At 44.0% G+C, this 26,312-nt stretch overlaps 1 protein-coding gene across 2 annotated transcripts in view; it reads right to left on the bottom strand.

Annotated features, from left to right (window-relative positions):
* Positions 1-422: 422 nt before the first annotated feature.
* The window catches only part of LOC147426241 (uncharacterized), a 31,471-nt gene continuing 5,581 nt past the window's right edge, over positions 423-26,312 (bottom strand). The window contains exons 2-7 of one of the 2 annotated variants that reach the window (XM_086498972.1): positions 2,052-2,149; positions 1,813-1,978; positions 1,233-1,594; positions 1,059-1,145; positions 729-953; positions 423-665 (exon numbers count right to left, since the gene is read on the bottom strand). In XM_086498972.1, coding sequence (XP_086355098.1) covers positions 768-953; positions 1,059-1,145; positions 1,233-1,594; positions 1,813-1,978; positions 2,052-2,117 — 867 coding nt within the window. In that variant the 5' untranslated portion in view covers positions 2,118-2,149 and the 3' untranslated portion in view covers positions 423-665; positions 729-767. Of the gene's footprint in view, positions 954-1,058; positions 1,146-1,232; positions 1,595-1,812; positions 1,979-2,051; positions 2,150-26,312 lie in introns of both variants that reach the window. The other variant, XM_086498971.1, reaches the window with a different exon arrangement.

Genomic DNA, 26,312 nt, shown 5'->3' with positions numbered 1-26,312 from the left:
GTGCTTCCTTAAAGGAAAAAGGCACTCAGCCTCCTACTATCCGTAGCTATGAGGAAACTCAACTTCTATCAGATTCACCATTCTCAAGTGTGCAAGGCTCTCTCGCAAGGGAAATCGGAATGCAAGAGAAGTCTCCTTGTCTTGGTTGCTGCCACAGAAGTCACTGACAAAAGTAACTCAAACACAAACAATGCATACTTATTGTAGGAGGACAAACTGTGATCTGACTATAAAATAGCACAAATGAGAACCAGCAAGAAATAGCAAACCGCCTATATAGGCAAAACTGCAGATATGATGCTTTCAGAGCTTCGGTAGAGGAAGGACAGCATGGCACCAACCCGGCAGTCTGACAGAAAGTAGACTTTATTGCAAGAATCTGTTAGTAACCTGTAAAGGTGAGCTTTGAGTATACAAATACAAGCTTAAATGAGTCTGTGTTCAAGAATTGCAAGTTTTGGCTACTACACAGGCAAGTTGCACCACTATACAATATTTGAGAAAAAGCTTCTGTTACTACACTACAGAAGACAACAAAGGCCAAACAAAAACTGCATCTTGCCCTTTCTTCCCCATATCCAGGTAGGTAAAAGAACAAACCAAGCAGGCTCCAAGCATTTGAGCTCCAAGATTTGCGATTCAAGTGCAATGGCACACAGCTTCAGCTGTAGAAAACCTGTGAGTTGAAATACAATCGATGGCTAAAATACAACAATCACCCGATTTACCTCTGCACTACCGCAGGCAAAGCTCTCATGATACCATGGTTACGACATCCGCCGGTTTTTCAGTGGTGACCCCCACCTGCTCAGCTTAAAAAGATAATCAGCAAGGTCCATAATCTTTTCATCCTCCGTAATCTTCGAAGTCTTTTCACTGTCACATTCAAGACTCGCCGGATTCCCCGTTTCACCAAAAGCACCCACATTTTGCATGTTGTCCAGGCTCAACGTCTGTAAAATTCAGGAAAGCAACAGAGAAAGAATATTATCTGTGAATTTAACCACCTCTTTTAACTAAACAAGCCTTTGTTTCCATAAATAGAGGACTAAAATAACCTCTCCAGATATGGTTGTTGATAGTGTGGGAGCATTGCCCACTGTACCATCAGCATCTTGTTCCCCACCTTCAGTAAGTCTTACTTTCTGCAAGAACAGAGCTTCTAATCAGATCCTCAAGTCATAAGTTAAAATTCAAAGCCAATTGTCCTGGGCTATATCCTAACTAGGTACCTTCTTCAACACAGCTAAGGGATCCTTATTCTTTCCACAACTCAAAACATATTCGTCACTGGACTGCTCTGAGGCACTAATGCTGATTTCATCTCCTACTTTGAGACCATGTTTGCGGCAAAAGGTTTTCCATGCGCCTGTCAGCACAGCCCTGCGCCCTTTGTGGTGAGACCATATGACAAATGTAAACTCCATTTCTGTATCGTCAGTAAGGTCATTCACTTTTAACACTTGCCCATGCTTCCCCCAAAGCGCATGCAATTCATTCAGCTTCTCCTCAACAGAGGTTAACGTCAAATGATACCCTACATCTGTCCTGGAAAGGCTTTTTGAAATGACGAATTCATCAGGATTGAATCCTTCTGCAAACAGAGAAAAATCTTCAGTAATGCATGCTTGCATAATACCTAGATGACACCACAAAAAACCCAAATTTTCCTTTAAAGAATCAGCTCAAATACTAGACTCATGGTAATCATCCACAAGATGAATAGCCATAAGCTTGACCTTTTGTGTGATAGATAGAATACTACCATGTGCCCACTAATGCTGCAACAACACTCTGGGGTGAATGGATTACCTGCCGCCGCCTTCTGCACCATAATGTACTCTGCTCTCACCCCCAAGGTCTGCACATCTTCGAGCAACAAGATTTCATCATCTGTTAAACTATCGTTGCTTGCATTGAGCATGCAGCCTGCTTTCCTTCCCATCTCTTCAATAGTCTTCAGGAGATCTGAAACCTCCTGAATACCACAAACATACACACTCAGCCAGAAAAAAGGCAACAAGATCAATCGGTAAGTCACAAACTCTTACAGATTCGCTAGAATCTGCTGTTTGCACAGGCTCTACTTTATTCCTTGCCGGTTTGAATTTCGTCATGACAACACCTCAGTAGATACAACAGGATAGACCTGTCTCCAAAGAGTCTCTCTCTCTCTCTCTCTCTCTCTCTCTCTCTCTCTCTCTCTCTCTCTCTCTCTCTCTCTCTCTCTCTCTCTCTCTCTCTCTCTCTCTCTCTCTCTAAGAAAGGCTGATTTCTATTACTTGAAAGATCCCAAAAACGCCCAAATGGTGCCGATCCATAGGGCAAATACATCACTGTCTACATAGCAACCCTGAAGGACCTCAAACTGGAAACTGTAAAACTAGATACTACTAGCCTCAGAGGCAAACTATAAAAACAGAATGCCATGGTAAAAAACCTCTCCTAAAGAAAGTAAAAAGTGCCCTGGCAAGCTAACTGGAGAGAGGATGGCAGCAACCTCTGAAAGATAGGCACTTCCACCAAAAGTTCCATCGGCAACTATAGATCAAAAACCTGAACCACCAACATCCACCAGTGGTCAAGAGGACAATCAGCAACTACAAGAGCTCGGCCCACCAGCTGGTAAGATCTGATAGCAAGAGGGCAATGGATATACAGAAGAAAGAGAGCAGTCGATGAAGAAGATAAGGGAGAAAAGGTGACTGCCATCACCAAGAGACTACAAGGGGGTGCCACCATAGTTACCCAGAACGCGGAACGGGAACGGCGACGGGGACCCCCGCGGAACGGGGGAATGGTCAAGGGTCCGGAACGGGAACGGCGCGGAACGGGAGGCATAAAAAACACCCAAATAATACAATTTTTAGCTCTACATATTTGAAAATTGAATACAAGTAGTATTAGAGTCCTCTGACTCTATTAGTCACAAAAACTCGATTTGAAGACCCCTAGGCCATGGATGATGCGAAAGGGAGAGGGAGAAACTCGAGGGAGGGAGAGGGAGAGAGCTTGAGAGAGAGAGAGAGAGAGGGGGAGAGAGCTTAAGAGTGAGAGGGAGAGACTCAAGAGAGGGAGAGAGTGAGAGGGGGAGAGCTTGAGACTCGAGAGTCGAGAGAGCGTACACTTTTAAAAAAGTTAAAACACCTGATGTTCACTACAAATTTGCAAAAAACTACCCATTTCTCCCCATTTTTGAGAGTTGGCCGTTCCGGTATCAGGTGGTCACCCGGAACGGCAAAACGTTCCGGGACGTTCCGGCTTGGCGAGGAGGGAGGGGAACGGCATTCTGGCGTTCCAGGGCCTAGGGAACACGTTCCCCGGTAACTATGGGTGCCACGATATGAGCAACAAAGCACTGCACTGGAGATGACAAGAAGCCATCATCCAAACAGTCTACTTGCTGAAGGTAGCTCCCAAGGACCAGAGCTGGATCCAAGAAGGTAGTGAAGGAGGCTCTAAGGACAACAGCCTGTGGAAACCACATGTAGAAACTAAGCAAAGTGTGTAGAGAGCAAAGAAGCAAGCCAACACCAGCAAACACAAACAACCCAATACGGAGAAACTAGGGAATCAAGAAAGACAAGAAACATGAGAAAGGAATCCGAATGCACAGAAATAAACGAAAAGCATGCTCTAAAACAAACATCAATCACACCCACCCACACACGCGCGCGCATGCACATCTGCACGTCCATCCACCCAAAAGTCGATTTATAGAGCACGAGGAAAACAAAGCTTGCATGAACCAAACTCTACATACAGACACACACATACACACAAAAACCAGAGTAATATATAGCAAGCTGAAAGAAACCAACAAAGCAAAGAAGCAAACAGAGAAAAACCTACCCAGCAGCTTGTATCAGTGTCACATAGTGATGATGTGGCATGGCCTTCAAGGATGAAGCCCGGCGGACAAAAGGGGCTTAAACCTCTCGGAAAGACGTAAATAAAATTCTAACCAACTTGCACGTTCCTGTCGAGGGGCCCAAAGGGGTTAGAGTTAAAAACCTAACCCATCGGCCTAAAACCTTTTAAAATAAAAGCAGTGACGAAATCGCCCTGACAGGTTGACGTGGCAGGTCATACGGACAACCCATGGAGACGCTAGCTTTTGGGACTCCAGATGCTTTTAGAACCCATGCTTTTCATGTAACTGCTTTTGGGCATGGCCAAGGGTATTTGTAAGTGTGCCAGGGCCTCTCCTCCAAGCTAGATTAGCTTGGGAGCTTGCTAGTATGAGAACCCTAGGACATTGTACTTGTTGAAGCTTAATAAATAAAGAAATTGTCACAAAGTGATGATGTGGCATGCCTACTGGAAGAGGAATGGCCGAGTGGACAAGAGGAACTAAACCCAGAAGATGGCTAACGAATGAAAGAACTTAAGAGCACCCGCCTTGGGGCCTAAAAACCCTTTTTAAATAAAACTGACCCCCCAAATTGCGTAGGACTGATGACGTGGCAGGTTGTACGGATGCCCGCTTCTACGTTAATGACGTGGCAAGCCGTAAGGATTTCCGCAAAACGCGCTGGCAGGTTTAGCTCTAGCTTATGGGGTTTAATGCTGCTAGGCAAAGTGCATTTAAGCTCTGCGTTTAGGCCTCTCACTCTGCAGAGCATCTGGTGTCACAAAATGATGACATGGCAGTACTACCGGGACGGAAGGACGAACCAACAGGAGACAAGGGCACTTGTACGGCCTTTTGTAAATCGCGTTGACATGCTAACCTGGTAGCTATACGGACCTCTGCGTTTTGCGTTGATGCCACATGGCAGGCTGTAGTATGTACGGATTTTCACCAATTGTGATGGCTACTTTCTAGACAGTTTTTGGACATTAGATGCTTTTTAGTTTATTGCTTTTGAACTAAATGCTTTTTGGGCTCGGCTTTTGGGGCATCCCTTGCAAGAATAAATAAGACCCTTGGAGCCTCACTATGCAGAGCATCTAGAAGCAGAGTCTAAGAGCAGAGGTCCCGCGGGAGTTGTACTTTGCTCAAGCATTAATATAAAAATGAATAGTGAAAGGGGCGCCAGATTTGGGGCCAATACCTCTGGGCATGGAACTACGTCGGGTCGTGTCGACTGAAGTTTTAAAGTGTGGTTAAGTTGTGAAGTATTTTAAGTGATTCTCTCATGTGGCATGCCAGATTTCCGACTTGGGGTGCCCAAGTCTGTAACAATGGTATCAGAGCACAACCAATTTCTCTTCTACCGGGAAATCCGATCCTCTTACCGGACACACATGGATTCAAACGACGAATCCTGCAAGAATCAGACGAACCCACCCGACAACTCGGAATCGGGTGAAAGTACGGAAAATTCAAATGGACAATCAGAACAAGAGTACGGGCCTCCAAGGCCTACGGAGTATCAATCGATGAAGCTACAGCGTCAACAGCAGGTTGATGATTGTTCAGAGAAAATGCTCCAGTTTTCAAAGGATCCCCAGTATGCCAAACTTTTGACCCGGCATCCGATCGATGAAGTGCATACTCAATGGCAAAAAGCCATTGATACCCCACTAAAGTCGGCCCTCAAGAAACCTCTTGTCCCAAGGATGTTTACTGAAGATGAACTTGATGATGTTGTCGAGAGACGAGTAAACCAACTTTTGGGGGCGAAGAAGCAAACGACGAAACGCAACAAGGAAACTCACTACCCTGGTTATTGGGCCGTCAATCTTCTTTTGCAAATGCAAGAAAACAGAAGAAGTATGTACGCTTCGAAGGATTGTCCAATTCGTCCTCATCCTTCTCTGACAGTTTAGATAGCTCTTCCTCTTTTGATTCGAGTGATGAGGATAGAAAGGGCAAGAAACAAAGAAAGAACCAGAAATTTGGAAAGAACAAGAAGAAGGCCAGGAAAAGCAGACCCTAGCGCAAATCCTGACACTTTTCTAACAGTTTTGATGAGGATTCATCCTCTTCCGAGAGTTCGGACTCCGATGACCATATGTTTTATTCAAAGAGGAAGCACTTTTACAGAGCCAACCAATGATTTTCTCGAGGATAAGGGCAAGAAGACAAAGGAATTCAAGGAGGGTGGACAGACAGTAAAGTTTGATACCTTCTCAGTTTTTGGGATGCGCACAATGCCCTCGCTTTTATTCAGCAGTTTGACATAGCTTTTTTTAAAGACAGCTATATAGAGCACTCCAAGATTAGAAGGGCAGCATCCTATTTGGAAGGAAATGCACGGACATGGTGGTCCACTCTTCTGTTAAGAAAAGAAGCATCGACAAATGTGAGTGCCCGTGTGCGAAAGCATGAGAGATAGAGAGAGAGAGAGAGAGAGAGTAGACACAACAAACGCTATGTGTGGAAGAGGGGGCGATCAGTCCCCCCATGACTACCATCAACCACAAGACCTACAAATACAACGTATTAATGGTACCCCTTGACTCCATATATAGGTGCCCAAGGGAGCCCATACTGGGTGGGCGGTCGCCCCAAACCTGGGCGGCCGGAAAAAAGTGCAACCTATATGCATATGCTATGGGTGGCCAGCCCGGAGGCACACTAGCCGTACATGCATGCCCTAGACCTGTGAAGCAGCAAAGTGGTGTAAATCTAACACCCCCTCTTAGCACCTGATGTTGAACAAACCACGTGAATCCGAAGATGTGAGGCAATGAAGATGTGTGCTGCGATGTCCACAGAAGGATACTCCATGAGTGTACCAGCAATCTGGGGTGTCATGACTGTAACAAACCAAGTCAAGATTCTATCGCGACACAACAGAGATTCACTTCAAAAACACTTCACAAAATAAGAGAGAGTCGACAGGGCCCGGCGTAGTTCCGTGCCAAGAGATATTGGCCCTAAAGACTAGCGCCCCTTTCGGTATTTCTTTTTATATTAATCTTTGAGCAAAGTACAACCAACCCGCGGGTGCTCGCTCTCAGACTTTGCGTCCAAAGGCTCTGAAGAGTGAGCCCCCTTGGGTTCAATTTATAAGTTACAAGGGATGCTAAAAGCAGAGCCCCAAAAGCATTTAACTTTAAAAGCAACGACTCCCAAAACCTAGCACTGCCAAAAGCAACAGCAGAAATCGTGGAATACGGTTTTACCGCGTCAGCAGCTAGCGCGTTTTACGACAATCCGTACAGCTAGCGCTTTTTCTGGGATTCCGTACGCATTGCCACGTCAGCAAGTCAGCATGCATTGCGAAGATCCAAACTGTCAGCCACTTGGATGTGTGTGTGTCCTAGCACTACCACGCCATCAATTTGTGGCATACCCCCCTCTTGAAAGAATTGTAATCGCCCTCGATTACACCTACAAAACAGACAGAGACCATAAACTGTCTTAGTAGACACTAACTGTTAGTACCGACGACACATCTAGCACTTATACAAAACAACAGTCACATCATAGGACATCACATGACAAATCACAGAAAATTCATTCCAAATCTCATACCATGACTGCCAGCAACGTATTTAGTAATCGCATCTAGATCCAGTCCGGACCTCACAGATGCAAGATTAACTAATCCTTATTGCGATCATGTCTATAGAGATTTATTAGACCAAAATGCTACAGTCATTTCGTCTTTCAATTCTTGCACTCAAACAAGTCAAGTGAGAGAGTACAAATCAATCATATTCATTTTCGAGAAATCCGTGTCATAAAGTCATACAGGAGAATACTGGTTAGCCCATTAGTATCCTGAAACCCAAAGGGGACATCAATGACCTTATTCAAAATCGGGGTAATCTGTTGACAAAGGAGCGGAGTAACTCTCCTCTTGTGCAAACCCGCTAGACTAGATTCACCCTTGCTGAATTCGGGGTTCTATCAGAGTAGACTATGCTAAACCGAATGCTTCAAGGTAAAGCTCCAAAATCTGAGGAGTATTTGCTAGGTCCTCCTCCTCCATCCACTTTGCATCCAATGCCGGATAGTTCTTGAATTTAACCAAGAACCGCCGAATCACATTACCTTTTATATTTCTTTCCTTGTGTGCCAAAATCTGTTCTGGAACGAGTATCTCCTCGCTTTCTTCCACTTCGGGTTGCTCATCAGGCTCCCCATCAATTGGCACATCACCTTTAAAAGGCTTCAATAGACTCACATGAATGCATTGTGAATCTTCCAAGTATCGGGCAACTTGAGTCGAAAGGAGACATCATTAATCTTTTCTTTTATCTGGAAAGGGCGATTGCCCATCTGTCTGCGGGTGGAATGATGACGAGAACTGCAATCGTGTCAATGTTCTCCCAAATAGCCCTCCAAAACAAACTCATGAATCAGGGATCTCAATTGAAGACTATTGTCTCAAGCATGCCATATAATCGAAATATATGTGCAATGAACAGTCTCCCTAAATGATCCGGCTTGACTATTTTCTTCACTCGAATGAAGTGAGCTTGCTTGCTAAATCTGTCGATGCCAATCCAAATGCCTTCGTGCCCACTCTGTGTCTTCGGGAGATCAAAGATGAAATCCATTGCAATACTTTCCCAAGGGCGGGTGGGAATGGATAAAGGCTATAGTAATCCCTATGCCTTACGCCTGTCAAACTTGACCTTCTGGCATACTAAACAACTGTGAACAAAGTCGTCCACATCCTTCTTGAGTCTCGGCCAAAAGAAATAACGCTCCACATCTTTCAAGGTGGTGTCGATGTCGCAGTGACCTCCTGTAAAAGGTGGACAATGGCACTCAGTCAAAAAAAATTCCCTCAACGGCTGTGTGACGCACAACATTGTCTTCTTCATCAAGTAGCCATCCCGTATGGATTATCCTGCTACTATCTCCCCATTCTGTATCCGAGTGAATACATCGGAAAAATTTGGATCGGTGGCGTACTGATCAACCATATCCTCGAAGCTTCTATGATGAATCGCGGAAATAGCCAAGACTAGGGGCTGCCGAGACAATGCATCTGCCACCAAGTTTTTATGTCCCTGAACATGGACAATCTGAAAGTGAAAACCATGACAAGAAGTTAGCCCACCGCATCTTCTTTTCCGAAATCTGCTTCTATGACAAGAAGTAGCCTAAACTCTGATGATCAGTAAAGACCGTGAAATCGGCTCCGAGTAGGTAATGTCACCACCGAGTAAGAGCATGGATCACTACCAATAGCTCTTTCTCATAAATCTATGTTGTCAATTCAAGTCTTGTAAACAATCTGCTTTCATAAGCAATCACATGGCCTTCTTGCATTAAGACCGCTCCCAGACTACGACCACAAGCATCACAATAAACCTCAAATGGCTTTTGCAAATCTGGCAAAGCCAACACTGCTCGAGTAGTCAGTTTTTCCTTAAGTGTCTGAATATCACCTCTGTCAGTCCCCACAAGAAAGGGACTCCTTTCTGAATCAATATGTGCAAAGGGGAGGCTACCTCTGCAAACTTTCCAATGAACCGCCTGTAGAGTAAGAGCACAAGCCCAAGAAGCTTCTAACTTCATGAACATTCTTCAAATCTGGCCAGTCTCTATCTTGGCCGGGTCCATCTGTACTCCTGCTGCTGAGACAATGTGTCCCAGAAAGTGTATCTCTGGCAAGAAAAATTCACTCTTTTTGGCATTGATAACTAATCTATGATCACGCAATGCCTGAAAGACCTGTAGCAGATGGTGTCGATGTTCTACTTCATCCTTGAAGAAAACTATAATATCATCAAAGAAACTGCCGACAAAAGATCGATGCTCTCGAAAAATCCTATCCATCATTCTGTTGGAGCATTGGTAAGTCCAAAAGGCATCACCAAAAATTCATATAAACCAAAACTTGTCCCAAAGGTTGTCTTGTAGACATCTCCAGGAGCGATTCTGATCCGATGATATCCACTTTTCAAATCAATCCTCCTAAAACAAGAGGATCCCTGAAATCGGTCAAGAATATCATCGATCCTTGGAATCGGAAATTTGTTCTTGATAATAATTTTATTGAGAGCTCTATAATCAATGCACATTCTCCAAGATCCGTCTTTCTTTAATACCAACAAGACCAAAGAGCAGTAGGGTGAAGTACTTGGCTGAATAAGACCGTTTTTGGCGTCTTATCTGAAAGGGAATGCCCAGACATGGTGATCTACCCTATTGTTATGCTAGGAAGCACCGACTAAGTGGTTGCACTTCAAACGAGTTTTCACCTCTTCATGGCTCACACACGAATACGAACAAGACGTGATCACCACTTAGAATCATCAGAGGATGATATAATGGATACTTATTTCCAGAGACTTTGGGATACTTTTCTACATGTTTCTTCCTTTAAAAAGATAACATTCAAGCAACAAGTTTAGCGGTTTTCCTGTGGGATACAGAGCACAGGAGAAGTTCGAGTCCATGCAACGGCTCATGGGACATGTCAAACAGGGATTTGCTATGCTTCCTGACGCACTCACCTACCCTACACACAGACTTGTGGCCGTCAGAACCAGACAGAACCATAATAGAAACAAAGAGAAACAGCAGAAAAAGAAACCATCAGGCCCTAGATTGTCAGCAGAGCAATGCATCGAGTACTACAAAGGAGCAAATGTTACGCATCCAGGGAACAGGGCCATGTGCTTGCCAAGTGCCCTAGAAAAGCATCCAATGATCAGGCCGAGTACAAGCCAGAATGTTCCAAAGTGGCAAAGGAGAGAGCAAAGAAAGGAAAGACCAAAGCAGCGGACTGGTACCGGATTTTGTTGGGACTGACCAGAACACATGGATGAAAGTACGTCTCTACAGAGCGTGGGGCAAAGTACGAGATCAAAAAGTCCTTATCTTCTTTGGAGCCAAGGCCAATTGAAGAAAAGAATGAAGATTTGAGTAAATTTTCTTTGCCAAAGCAAAGTACAAACGTCAATTGCAGATTGATACATGTGTGAAAAGATTGATCAAGTATTCCAGAGACCCAAGATTTGCGAAACACCTGAAGAATTACCCGATTGATTAGATTCCTCGGACGTGAGGCCTGAAAGCGCGAAGGAGAGGCTACCGGTAGATGCGCGAGGTGAAGGAGTGCAGGATTGGGCCGAGTAGAGGGAGGCACGCATACAGTAGAGCAGAAGTGCTAGTGACCGAAAGCACACAGAGAGAGAGAGAGAGAGAGAGAGAGAGAGAGAGAGAGAGAGAGAGAGAGAGAGAGAGAGAGAGAGAGAGAGAGAGAGAGAGAGAGAGAGAGAGAAGACACGCTCGTTTTTGGAAAAACTCCGATATGGTTTTTGTGGCCATCCCACTTTTATTATAAGTGACTTTAAAAAATGTGTCCAGGTTCTGAACATGGGCAAAGTATAAAAAATGTACAATAGGGTTATTTAGGCCTAAATAACGCCTTTAAGTTAACCAACTCCCACCAGCTGTATGCAATGCTCATGTTGAGCCTTAGCCAGACTCTAGGTGAGAACATCTGCAGGGTTATCATGTGTATGGATCTTAGTCAAAGTGACTAGACAATCCTCCGATACCTGTCGTATGAAGTTTTGGCAAAATAGACAGCACTTTGGCTATCACATCCCAAAACAGGAGTATGAGCAAGCATGCCAAGTTCTTTTGCAAGTTTGCCCAACCAAATGGCTTCCTTTGAAGCCTCTATGGCTAAAATGTATTCAGCCTCAGTACTCAGTGCCACAATTTTTTGCAACCTAGAACACCAAGAGACTGCACCAGCAGCAATAGCAAATACAAATCCACTGGTACATTTCCCAGTATCCATGTCACCTGCCATGACTGCATCACAATATCCATGCAACTTTAAGTCACTTTTGCCATAACAAATACACTTTGATTGTGTACCTTGCAAATATCTCAGAATGCATTTGACAGCTTCCCAATGCGCTTTGCCAGGATTCGACATGTATCTACTAACAACTCCCACTGCATAAGCAATGACGGGACGAGTGGCAACCATAGCATACATGAGAGAACCACAAGTTGATGCATAAGGGATTCCCTTCATTGCTTTCAATGCCACCTCATCCTTTGGGCAATCTAGCTTAGTGTATGGAGGTAAAGGTACTCCATGAGGCTTAGCATTAGCCATATTAAATCTGTCAAGTACTCTTGCAATGTACATTTCTTGAGATAAAAACAGCAATTTCAGCTTTCTATCTCTTTTAATACGCATGCCCAACATATGCTCTGCATCACCCAAATCCTCCATAGCTAATGCTGAATTTAGCTTACGCTTCAAAGCACCGAGACTAGTCTTATGTTTCCCGGCAAGCAACATGTCCTCAACATAAAGAACAAGTATGATGGGACTACAATCTTCATCTGCATGGCTGCGTTTAAAGCCTTGAGACACATAAAAGTGCAAAACTTCTTATAACACTGCCGTGAGATTGTCTCAAACCATACAGAGCCCTTTTCAGTTTGCATACTAGTTCCTCGCGTGTAGGAACTACAAAACCCTCATTCAATTCCAAATCAAACACCGCAACGAGAGCAAAAAGGACACGTAAAGTTGTAAGCTTTACAACAAAGGAAAAGATTTCTTGAAAATCAATTCCTTCTTTCTGTGCATATCCTTTTGCAACCAATCTTGCTTTGTACTTGGGTTTTTCATCCACAATCTTAATCTTGTACACCCATTTGTTAGGAAGAGCCTTTCTCCCTTTAGGCAATGGCACAAGATCCCAAGTATCATTTGCATACAAGGATTTCATTTCCTCTTGCATTGCAAGCTCCCACTTATTGCTTGACTCACATGACTTAGTAAGAGGTTCACCCTCATCTGACAACATTACATGATGCAAAGAGGGATTAAATCTCTGCAGTTGCCTTCTCAAACGAGTTGACCTGCGTACCCAATGATCTACATTCTCAAGCAACGGTTCTACATCATGAGGCAACTCATTTTCAACTCTATCATGTTGCTGAAAATCATTTTCAGCCAATTCAAGTAGCTGTCAATCCTCATTAGGAACATCAATATCATGTCCTACCTCTTCTGGCTCAAGGTTAACCGGCTGATTATCAATTTCAGTTTGCGGTGATGCATCATGAGGCTCTTTTTCTACATCAATGGGTGGCACGAAAAGCTGAAATCTAACTGTTTTCTTGTCAGCATCACATTTTGTAGCATTCTTAAGCAATTTTGCCTCAGTGAACACTACATATCAGCTACGAATTACCTTTCTAAAGTGTGGTAACCACACTCTATAGCCCATCTCACCTTCTTCCCCACAACCTAGGAAGACTCCTTTAATGGACTTCATATCAAGCATTGTTCTCAAGTCATTGCGTATATGAACAAAAGCTTCACAACCAAATACTCTCAAATGATCATACGAGGCAGGTTTGCCACACCAAACCTCCTCTGGAATGTCATTTTTTAGCGTACTATTCGGAGAGCGATTGCAAATATGACCTGCAATTTTTAATGCCTCTCCCCCAAAACTCTTGGAAAAGATTAGCAGTGGACAACATGCAACGCACTCTCTTACATAAAGTACGATTGTACCTCTCAGTCACATCATTCAAAGACGGATTATAAGGGGTTGTCAACTCCTTTTTAATCCCATTATCATCACAAATACGTTGAAATTCAGCATACATATTCTCCTCCATTGTCCGACCCGAGACATTTAAGCTTAGGACTCTTTTGAGTAATAACAAAAGCATGAAACTTCTTAAAAGCATTAAAAGTCTCACTCTTACTTTTCAATAAATGCACCCATCCTTTCCTAGTACAGTCATCAATGAATGTAACAAAATACAATGCACCACCAAAAGACTTAACAGGCATAGTGCATACATCGGAGTGAATAAGATCAAGAGAATTAGCTTTGCGAGAAACACCAGAGTAATAAGAAGATTTCTTTTGCTGTCCATAAATCAATCGTTACAAAAATCCAAGTTTTTGCCTTTTACATCAACCCTCTTCAGAGAGGAAGGTATATCAATACCCCTTTGGCTCATGTGGCCAAGTCTCTTATGCCACAATTCTGTATGTAAAGCAGCTTCAGCAACAACAAGAAACTTGTCAAGCAAAGCTTTACATCGAAGATAGTACAAAGTACCTCTTTTAGACCCTTTTGCAACAAGCATAGAGCCCTTAAGCAACTTCCATGAACACCCAGCAAAGATGGTAGTAAAACCATGTGCATCTAACTGGCCAACAGATAGCAAACGTTTCTTAATGCCTGGTACAAACCTGACATCATTCAATACAAGGTCTTGACTATTGTTAAGAGCCAAACGCATGGTACCCATTCCCTCAATATTGCAAGCAAAATTATCACCAAGGTACACCTTGTCATAATAGCCTGCAACATATGTAGCAAAACACTCCAAAGATGGAGTCTACTATCCAAGACTCGGATAGGCAATCATTAGCACTAAGCAATGCATCAATGACATCTTTCTTCGAGATAAGCATGTCTTCTGCATTAGCTATCACCAAATCTGAGGGGCATGAAGTCGCAACCAGAATTTCCTCGACGTCTGACAACTCCTCAATGACCACACTAGAGTATACATTTGCATTTTCAGCATCCTTGGAGGAATCACTTGCTGACTTTTCCCCTTTCTTCTCATCTTTCTTCTTCTTCTCTTACGCTTCATTCTTCCTATCCTGCTCTTTCTTGAAATACCTACAATCCGGTTTCTTGTGACTCTTTCTGCAACATTGATAGCAAGTGACATCCTTATCCTTTGTCTTGCTCTTACTTCTATTTTAAGTCTTGTTGCCCGCATCACGCTTTTGATTTCTACCTCTTGCATTGTAGGAACAACTGCCACCTTCCCCACTAGACTTGCATCTAATCTCTTCATTGAGAATAGACCCTCACACCATCATACGTTAGGGTGGGACTGTTACTCAAGGAGACAACCAATGTTTCCCAAGTATCTAGTAATGTTATAAGCAAGAAAATAGCTTTCAGCTTATCATCAAATTGTTGAAGTCCACTATCCTGCAACTGACTCAACACACCTGTAAAAGCACTCAAATGCTCAGAAGCTTATTTCGAGTCATAAAGCTGCATATTTACCAACTTTTGCATCAAAGGACCTAGTTCACAGACGTGGTGTTCTCATAATTAAACTTTAGCTTTTGTCATATTGCATAAGCAGAGTCCAAACGCTTCATGTCCGTCAAAATGTCATCATTGATAACCATTTTGATATAGGCCATGGCCTTCTTATTCAACCTGGCCCACTCTAAGTCAGACAAACCTTGCGGCTTATTCTCTTCCAATGCATCTTCACAATCCTTTAGGAAAATGATACCTTACATGTGTTCTTGCCAGAGGTAGAAGCCTTGACCATCAAACTGTTTGATTTCCATCAAACTTTTAGTGTCAGATGCAGAAGAGGTAGAAGACATCTTCATTCTTAACTCAGCCACAAGTGTGTATACAAGAGAGATGCAATAGGTTGAAAATTTCAACAAATTGGAGCAACCACAAGACTTTGCATACGATAGACGACAATTTCTTTACATGAAATTGTCCAAATCTGAATTTTCAGCTGAATATGCGATTTAAATCACTCAGCTTTTCACTCAAATCCTCGCACAAAACATCCATACATGTAATCCCACAAATTTGATACACCTGCGTATTGCTGTTTTAACCTGTAAATCACTTGTTTTTACCTAAAAATAGCCTGTTTTGGGCTGTTTTGGTAGTTTTGGTGACCTTCTTGACCCTGGAAGCAAGGGGCTTTGCGATGGAAGCGAAATTGGTCGCGGGAGAGCAATATATCTTGCTGCCTAGCAGCTTGCGTAGGGCCTGTTTTGGACGCTCGGGCTCTGATACCAGTTGAAAGCGCGAAGGAGAGGCTACCGGTAGATGCGCGAGGTGAAGGAGTGCAGGATTGGGCAGAGTAGAGCGAGGCACGCGTGCAGCAAAGCAGAAGCGCTAGGGATCGAAAGCACACACACACACACACACACACACACACACACACACAGAGAGAGAGAGAAGGCACGCTCGTTTTTGGGGAAACCCTCGATGTAACAGACTTGGACACTCCAAGTCAAGAATCAATCGCGACAGCACCAAATAACCACTTCAAAACAATTCACAGATCACAATAGATTTGCACCGGCCCGGCGGAGTTCCGTGCCTAGAGATATTGGCCCCAAAGACTGGCGCCCCTTTCGGTATTTCTTTTTATATTAATCAATCATCAAAGTACAAGAGAGCGGTTAGGGTTTCACTCTCAGACTCTGCGTCCAGATGCTCTGAGAAGTGAGGCCCTCACCACTAATTTAAAGGTTACAAGGGATGCCCAAAAGCAGAGCCCCAAAAGCCTTTAAAATCAAAAGCATCAGTTCTCTCTCTCTCTTAGAGAGTCTTTTCTCTTTTTTTTATAAAAAAAAGCAAAAGCAAAATTCGCGTCACTCATCATTTTCCAAAAAAATAATAATAATAATAATCCGCCTCCGCGATTTTCGGAATTTAGGGTTTCTGGCAAAAATTAGGGTTTGCCGGAATTTTAGGGTTTCTGCTGTCCGACACGTCATCACTTTGTGACATACCCCCCTCTTGAAAGCATTGTAATCGACCACGATTACGACTGCAAAACCGACAAAAGCCATAAACCGTCTTAGCAGACACTAACTGTTAGTACCTACGTACTAGGAACGCACATCTAGCACATGTACAAAATCGACAGTCACATCACAGGACATCACCAGACATCACAGGACATCACATGACATTCAACATTCATTCGGATCTTAGACCATGATTTATCGGCAATGTAGCTAGCAATCACATCTAGGTCCAATCGGGACCTCATCGATGTCCGATTGACTAACCCCTATTGCAACCATGTCTATTCGAGATCACGTAGACCAAAATGCTGCAGTCATTTCGTCTATCAGTTCCTGCACTCACAAGAAGTCAAGAACAAATCAGTATCATAATCAGGAATTCCATTTCATAAAGTCATCCAACAAAATACTGTCAGCTCTCAGTATCCCTGAAGCTCAAAGAGACATCAATGACTTTAGTATCAAAATCGAGGCATCTGTTGACAAAGGAGCGGAGTAACTCCCCTCTTGTGCATCCCACTGCACCAGATCTTCGGCCAAGCTGAATTCTGGGTTCTGTTTGGAGTAGACTATGCTAAACCAAAACATCGAGGTAAAGTTTCACAATCCGAGTATCTGCTAGGTCCTCCTCCTCCATCCACTTCGCATCAAATGCAGGAAAGTTCTTGAACTTAACCAAGAACCGCCTTCGGACTTTACCTTTCTTCGTATCATTATGTGCCAAAATCTGTTCAGGAACAAGGATCTCCTCGTTTTCTTCCACTTTGGGTTGCTCATCAGGCTCCCCATCATCAGGCACATCACCCTTGACAGGGTTCAAGAGACTCACATGCAATGCATTGTGAATCCTCCAAGTATCTTGCAGTTTCAATCGGAAGGAGACATCATTTATCTTTTCAGTAATCTGGAAAGGTCCGTAGTATCACATACTAAGCTTTGGAAAAAACCTCTCCTTTCCCTTTTTCTTTCTTAGGCGTGCCTTCTCAAAAGTAAGAGCACCCAATCATCCTCCTTCAGTTTCCAGTCGCGACGATGGCGATCCGCTGCCTTTTTCTGTCGTTCTTGAGACTTCTGCAAAGTCTCGCGAACCTTGCCAAAAGCCGTATCCAAGTCTCGCGAATATTCATCCGCTTCAAATTTCTAATCTTTCGTGCTCAGGAAGGATGGAACCTTCGCAGCAGTTTCAACAATCTCACATGGCGTCTTCCCCGTCGAAGAGTGTATCGTGTTACTATAGGCAAATTCCACCAAAGGTAAGTTCTTTTCCCATTGAGTCTTCTGATGCGAGATAGAAGACTTCAATAAATCTAAAATCACTAAATTGGGAATCTCAGATTGCCCGTCAGTCTGCAAAGTGGAACGATGACGAGAACTGCAACCGCGTGCCAATGTTCTTCCAAATTGCCTTCCAAAACAAACTCATAAATCTGGGGTCTCTGTCGGAGACAATCGTCTCAGACGTTCCATGTAATCGGAAAATCATCGTGATCATTCTGTATTCGCGGGAGATCAAAAAAAATGAAATCCATTTCAATATTTTCCCAAGGGCGGGTGGGTATGGGTAAAGGCTGTAACAATCCCTCTGCCTTATGCCTGTCAAACTTGACCTTCTGGCATACCAAGCAACTGCGCACAAACTCTTCCACATCCTTCTTCAGTCCCCGCCAAAAGAAATCTCTCTCTACCCCTTTCATGGTGGTAGCAATGCCGCGGTGACCCGTAAAAGGTGGACAGTGGCAATCAGTCATAACCTTTTCCCTCAACGGCTGTGTAACGCACAACATAGTCTTTTTCATCAAGTAGCCTTCCCGAAGGGAGTATCCAGCTACTGTCTCCCCATCCCGTATCCGTGTGAAAATATCTGCAAAATCTGTATCTGTGGCACACTGATCGACCATATCCTCGAAGCTCCTAATGATGTATCGCGGAAATAGCCAAAACCAACGGTTTTCGAGACAAAGCATCTGCCACCACATTCTTTTGTCCCTGCACATGGACAATCTGGAAGTGGAACTGTGACAAGATGTTCACCCACCGCATCTGCTTTTCCGAAAGCTACTTCGGTGACAAGAAGTAGCGCAAACTCTGATGGTCTATAAAGACAATAAAATCCGCTCCGAGTAGGTAATGCCGCCACTGAGTAAGAGCGTGGATAACCGCCAAAAGCTCTTTCCCATAGATCTGTGCTGTCATCTCCGGCCTAGAGAACAAACGGTTCTCGTAAGCTATGACATGGCCTTCTTGCATCAAGACCGTACCTAGACTACGACCACAAGCATCACAAAATACTTCAAATGACTTCTGCAAGTCCGGCAAAGTCAAATCTGGTCCTGTAGTGAATTTCTCTTTCAATGTCTGAAAGGCAGTCACCTCTGTGGGTCCCCACGAAAAAGGTACTCCTTTCTGTGTCAAGGTATGCAAAGGGGAAGCAACCTCTGCAAACTTTCGTATGAACCGCTTGTAGTACGAACACAGTCCCAAGAAGCTTCTGACTTCATGGACATTCCTCAAATCGGGCCAATCACGGATAGTCTCTATCTTGGCCGGGTTCATTTGCACTCCTGCTGTTGACACAATGTGTCCCAAAAAATGTATCTCTGGTAGGAAAAATTCACTTGTCGTAGCATTAATCACTAATGTGTGATCTCGTAATGCCTGAAAGACTTGAAGCAGATGATCTTTGTGTTCTGCCTCATTCTTGGAGAAAACAATGATGTCGTCAAAGAAAGTGCCAACAAATAGACTGTACTCTCGAAAAATCCTATCCATCATCCGGTTAAATGTCGCAGGAGCATTGGTTAAGCCAAAAGGCATCACCAAAAACTCAAATAACCCAAAAGTCGTCCGAAAAGCTGTCTTGTAGACATCTCCTGGCGCTATCCTGATCTGATGATATCCACTCTTCAAGTCAATCCTGCTAAAGCACGAGGATCCCTGTAACCTGTCGAGTATATCATCGATCCTAGGAATCGGAAATCTGTTCTTGATGGTGATTTCGTTGAGAGTGCTATAATCGATGCACATTCTCCAAGATCCGTCTTTCTTCAAAACCAACAACACTGGAGAGCAATACGGTGAAGTACTAGGCTGGACAAGACCCTTTTCCAAGAGGTCTTTCACTGAGTTCATAATCTTTTCATTCTGTACTCGGCTCACACGATAAGGTGGCCGATTCGGTGGCGTGCTTCCAAATATCAGATCAATGGTATGATCTTCAGGCCCTCTCAAAAGCAATCGGCATGAGCGTGGAGAAAAAAAATCTTGGCGTTCTTTTCTTCAGGTCAAAACATATTCAACTTTTATCCATTGTTCAGTTCTCCCAAAAGAATGAGTAAGAAAACTGAAGTTCATCAAGTACAATCTCTAAGCCCTTCATTTATCAAAGTCGCTTTCTCGGCCCGGTAGTCAACCACGGCGTAGTTCTTGTGGTACCAAGGGATCCCGAGTAGAACGTCACTCGCGTGCCCTGAACACCCCTGTCATTGCAAACGAAGTTTGCCAATGCTCGGTGTAATGGCAACATCCCATCCGGGTGCCAGTCGAACTACCTCCACCTGTGGCGTCAGTCTGTCGGGCGTAGTTCCAAATCGAGCCACCAATTCCAAGTGAAAAGAAGTTGGCCTTGGCTCCTTCAAAAGAGCTTCCTGATCCTTCACTTTGCCCCGAAAGCGGCAAAGTTTGTACTTTCATTCATTAGATTCGGTGCAGGTCCCACGCCATGTGGTACCAGTTCTGCTTTTCTATCTGCCTTTTCTGCCACATTCCTCAGCTGCTCTCGAACTCTCAGACCTGTCGTCGTCTTTATCATTCTGTTCTTTCTGTGCCTTATCAGGGCACTTTGCGGAAATATGTCCATGTTCCCCGCATCCAAAGCACTTCCCCTCTCCGATGAAGCGAGCTCTCTCCTCAGGAGTAAGCTTGGGTCGTGCATCCTTTTTTTTCTCTAGGTTGCTCTTTTTCATTCTACTTTCATTCCCAGAAGTCTGTTCGGCTCGTTGTGTCATGGCCTCATCTGTGGGGTAGGTCAGACTGCCAAAGTGAATGGCAAAGCCCCGCTTCGCATGACTCATCAACTCCTGACTCATCAACTCCTGAACAGAAGCTGTCTTCTGTTCCAAGCAGTGATTTCGGATCTCTGTAGGTAAACCCAAGGTAAACCGCTCAATCTGTTCTCTGAACGAGATCTTCTTGAATGAAGAGGCGGGTAGAAAAGAGCTCCAGAATCTTTCACAATAAGAATTCATTGTATCGCTCTTGGTCATCCAGAGATGGTTCCAAGCAGCTCGTATATCTCGCTCAAACTCTTGAGTCAACCAAGAAGAAATAAAAAGCCTCTTGAATTTCAGCCATGTAACTGGCACAGTCTTGCTTAATAGAAGCGTGGACCACCAAGTACGAGCATTCCCCTTAAAGTAAGAGGCAGCTCTCCGAATCTTGGAGTGCTCTGAATAGCGTCCTCCCGCGAAAGTGATGTCAAACTGCTGAAAAAAGACACAGCCTTCGAAGCATCCGAGTATCCTGAAAAAGTATCAAACTTGATCGAGTGGCCACCTTCCTTAAACTCTCGGACTTTCTTGCTTTTATCTTCGAGAAAGTCATACTGGTTGGCTTTGTAAAAATTCTTCTTGTTCGCATAAAACTTTCCGTCATCAGAATCTGAGCTGTCCGTAGACGAGTCCTCAGTAGAACTGTCAGTCTTTGGGCGAGATGTAGCCTTCTTTGCCTTTTTCTTGCCCTTTCCAAAGCGTTGCTTCTTGCTTCGCTTTTTACCTTTTCTGTCTTCTTCGCTCGAATCCGAGAAGCTAGAAGAACTGTCAGAAGAAGAAGAAGAAGAATTGGGTAGGTCTTCAAACTTGACGCGCTTCTTCAATTTCTTTGCCTTGTCAAATGTCGACCGACGACCCAAATATCCCAGGAAGTCAGTGCCTTTCTTCTGCTTTTTGCCGTGCTTTTTGGCTTTCTTTTGCGTGTCAAAAAGCTGAGCAATCCGTGCATCAACCACGTTCTCCAGTTCCTTCTCCGTATATTTCTTGGAGGCAGAAGGTTTCTTGAGAGCGGGTTTCGGGAGTGGTGTTGTGGTTCTCTGCCACTCCATCTGTACCTCTTCCAAAGAGGTCTGGTTCATATATTTTGCCATCTTCGGGTCCTTGGCAAAATTGAGCATCATCTTTGTTGCATCGCCAATCAATTGACGACGCTCCATCTCTCTTTGCTCTGCCTGAGTAGGCCGAGGCGGGCCATACTCTCTGTCTGAATCTTTGTTGTGATCCCAGCCCGCATCTCCAAATGCAGAGGGAGTCGACTAATCATTGCTTGAAGCCATAGGTGCCGCGGAAAAAAAATTCGGGGATCGGATTTCCCGTAGAAGAGAAATCGGCCGTGCTCTGATACCACTGTAACAGACTTGGACACTCCAAGTCAAGAATCAACCGCAACAGCACCAAATAACCACTTCAAAACAATTCACAGATCACAATAGATTTGCACTGGCCCGGCGGAGTTCCGTGCCTAGAGATATTGGCCCCAAAGACTGGCGCCCCTTTCGGTATTTCTTTTTATATTAATCAATCATCAAAGTACAAGAGAGCAGTTAGGGTTTCACTCTCACACTCTGCGTCCAGATGCTCTGAGAAGTGAGGCCCTCACCACTAATTTAAAGGTTACAAGGGATGCCCAAAAGCAGAGCCCCAAAAGCTTTTAAAATCAAAAGCATCAGTTCTCTCTCTCTCTTAGAGAGTCTTTTCTCTTTTTTTTATAAAAAAAAGCAAAAGCAAAATTCGCGTCGCTCATCATTTTTCAAAAAATAATAATAATAATAATAATAATAATAATCCGCCTCCACGATTACCGGAATTTAGGGTTTCTGGCAAAAATTAGGGTTTGCAGGAATTTTAGGGTTTTTGGCAGAAATTAGGGTTTTTGCTGTCCGCCACGTCATCACTTTGTGACACTCGATATGGTTTTTGTGGCCATCCCACTTTTATTATTAGTGACTTAAAAAATGTGTCCAGGTTTAAACCTGGACAAAGTATAAAAAATGTACAATAGGGGTTATTTATGCCCTTAACCCAACAAGGCCATTGATTCTCCTCTCAGGTCAAGAGAAAAGCTGAAAGGACAAACGAGTGCAAAAAAGCAGAAGTTGCCAGGAAGAGCTAGACAGAGTTGTTGATCACAAGATGAACCAGATAATGAAAGGCTTGAAGCACTCTCCAAAGAAGAGAAAATCGATGGATTTCCCCGGTTATTTGGATCGGAAGTCGAGTTTCGAAGTGGCAAGCAAATCCAAGAAGTGTGCTCGTTTTGAGCATGACTCAGATTTTTATTCGTCTAAAGAGAGTTCCGACAATTCATCATCCTCTAGTTCCAGAGAGGATGAAAAAACGCGGAAGAACCTGAGAAAAAGCAAGAGAAGCAAAATTTTGAAAAAGTCTAGAAGGCATGGAAGGCAATCTAGCAATTCAGAGGAGGAGAGCTCGTCCTCTTCTGACAGTGACCAGATGAGCAAGAAGACCTAGGAGTTCAAGGAAGGGGGTTAGGTCGTCACGTTCGAGACGTTTCACGCAACCAAGACACCCATCAAGCCCCTGAGTTTGTACAACAGTTTGACGTTGCCTCTCCGAAGGTCGGTTCACCATATATTCCAAGGTGCGAAGGGAGGCATCTTACTTGAAAGGAACTGCACAGACATGGGGGTCTAGTCTGTTGTTACGCAGAGAAGCCCTGCGACGTGGATAAAATTCAAGAAAATTTTCACGTCAACTTGGATATCAGATAAATATGAAAGAGATGTCATCACGGCTTGGCATCACTTGAGAATGACTAGGAAAGATAGATTGGATCACTACTGCCAAACGTTTTGGGATACTTATTTACTAGTGTCTTCGTTTCGGAAGATTATTTTGAGAAACCAGATTGAGCGGTTTTGTTGTGAATTACCAAAAGAGATTCAAGACTATTGTCTAAACCAAGATCATATTGATCTGCTTCAAAAATCTTATCTTGGGTCTAGGGAAATCTCTGATTACGAGCTGATTCCCTTTTCCTTTCTTTCCTTGTGCCCTGGGACTTGTGGGTAGCTTCGCTATCTTCACCAGCCCATTGGCACGTTAGTCTCAATCATTGGAACCCGGAGACACACTATCAAATTTGATCCCCTTTCTTCTTCGGAATCCTTTGATGCACTTGCATCTGGTTCCCTTAGTTCGTCGGAACCTTCAGATGTGCTACCATCTGATTCTCCAGAATCTTGTGATGAGTTGTCATGCGGTTCCACTGATTCATTCTCTTCACTGGCAGACTCTTGCCTTGTTGAGGTCGATACTACCCTACTTGAAGGATAAGTCAATGAGCCGATATGCATTCCAAATCGTTGCTTAGCATGTCCATAAGTCTCTAAAACGAGTTAAACTTCAGATCTGGATACTGCTTTTGCCAAGGTGCATGAGGCTCTTGAGAAGTCTCAAGCAAGGCATAAGAAGACAGTGGACAAGCATCAATGCGACTTGCAGCTGAAGAAAGATGCTTGGGTGCTCTTACGGTTTGAGAAGGCACACCTAAGGAAACAAAAGGGAAAGGAGCGGCTTTTTCCAAAGTAAGTATGTGGTATTATGGCCCTTCCAGATTCAAGAGAAGAACAATGATGTATCCTTCAGACTGAAGTTGCCAGATACTTGGAAGATTCACAATGCGTTTCATGTGAGTTTGTTGAAACCTTTCAAGGGTGAGGTGACAGTCGACAGGGAGCCTGAAGAGCGACCTGAAGTAGAAGAGAGCGAGGAGATTCTCGCTCCAGAACAGATACTTGCTCACAAGGAAAGGAAAGAGAAAGGTAAAGTGAACGGCAGTTCTTAGTCAAGAACTATCCGGCATTGGATGCGAAGTGGATGGAGGAGGAGGACCTAGCAGATTCTCCTTAGATTTGGATTCTCGTTCCAGAACAGATATTGGCTCAAAAGGAAAGGAAAGAGAAAGGTGAAGTGAACGGCGGTTCTTAGTCAAGAACTATCCGCCATGGGATGCGAAGTGGATGGAGGAGGAGTACCTAGCAGATACTCCTTAATTTTGGAACTTCATACCGCAAATCAACAGGGTTGAATCTGGTGCGGATGGGACTGCACAAGAGGAGAGTCACTCCACTCCTTTGTCACAAGTTTACCCAAATGGAATAAAGTCAATGTTTGATTTTGTAGGTGTAAACCGACAACGATTACAATTCTTTCAAGAGGGGGGTATGTCACAAAGTGATGACATATTGTATGTTGAGCACGTTTCTCTCATGGATGAGCACGAATGTATGCGGATTTTTCATGAAAAGCTGAAAAGTATGTATGTCAGGAAGTCACATTGCATGTCTCTTCCTTGGTATGACACAGTTTCCGAGCAAGCACATGAACGTATGAGCACCAAGCGTGGACATTTCCATTGTGCTTTGCCACAGTTGATTGCTCTAGATCATAAGAAAAAGATTCGCTCTCATTGTTTGCGTGTGTAATGAACGGTTTGGCACTCCGTCTCTTTGTTCATCTACATTGCATGCACAGCCTTTGAGGAAGACAAGATTTCTTCCAGTCGCTTTACATGAAATAGGTATGTTCATGTTTTTGTGTTGGCAATGGTTCAAGAATTTTCAGCCATGGAGATTCTTGAAGAAGAAAGAAGCATGACTCTCGACCAAGTTGAAGCATCGAAGGAGCCACAGAAGACTTTGTGGCTTTGGGCGCGGCCCAAAGAAGCAAGCGTTGCAGACCTTTATGAAGTTCAAGTACCGCACGACCCACACAACAGAGTGGGCCGGCGAAGAGTCCCTTCCAGGATTCCGGATGCTATTGGCGATCTCCCTCGACGCCATACAATTCAGTACCAGTACCTCACTTTGAAAAGGAGGGGATGTCACGTGACACATCCAACCATATGTGTCCGTGGACAAGCTACAGCATGATCAGGGTTCAGTCAGTCCAGTCAGTCTAGATTAGAAGTGATCTGGCACTTTTTGTGAGTCTATTCGTAGACCGTGCATGCCCAATCACTTAGTGTACATGCATATCCTCTGGTTGCACACAACATGATCATCAGTATTCCCTTCAGAATCCATCAGATTCAATCACGGAATTTTCCAGTGCATTTAGCCTATTCTCCCTATTTTTGGTATTGTTCACTTATTATTTTTAAATGACTTTCCAACAAAAGTAGGAAGGGCAATTTTGCTAAATTAATATATAAGCAAACCCAAGTTAGCACTTTCTGGCAGAAGAGGCAGCAGGAGCACATGCTCAACGGGCACCTTCTCAGCAGAACCCCAGCAGTAACCTTGGCGTTTTTGGTTCCCCCACCTTCGCCACACATCAGCCCCAGCGTTTTCAGTTTGCATCATCGCCGACAGTCCTCCAAAGCCCTGGCGTTTGCAGATCGCTAGCAGTACCACATCAGATCCCTGGCGTTTTTCACTAACGCTACCTGCAGTTCCAGATCTAGGCCAACGTTTTTGTAAACGCTACAGAGCAGCCTCAGCGTTTTGGTTTTCAGCCATTCCAAAGCGGTTGCAGCAGCATTTTTTAGCAGTCTCCATAGCAGCAGATTCAGCCCTAGTTGGTTGCAGAAGAACCTCATTTTCAGCCCATAAAAACGCAGCCAAAACAGTCATTTTCAGCCACCGAAACGCCCCGAAATTCAGCAGATAGAAGATTAGCAGATTTCAGCCCATAGCGTTTTTGGACAGCAGTAGAAAGATTGGAGATTTCAACCCTTAGGTCGACTTCGTCATCACCGTCGTCGTCATTGGCATAGTCCCAAGTTGCATCAGTCCATTGCATCCACATTGTACCACTTTGTGCAATCAATAAGTAGACCACT

Source organism: Adiantum capillus-veneris, chromosome 24 (assembly GCF_014529385.1).
Source record: "Adiantum capillus-veneris isolate H3 chromosome 24, ASM1452938v2, whole genome shotgun sequence".
NCBI classification, from domain to species: domain Eukaryota; kingdom Viridiplantae; phylum Streptophyta; class Polypodiopsida; order Polypodiales; family Pteridaceae; genus Adiantum; species Adiantum capillus-veneris.
Note: the sequence above shows the minus strand (reverse complement) of the source record. Positions and strands in the feature narration are given on the sequence as shown.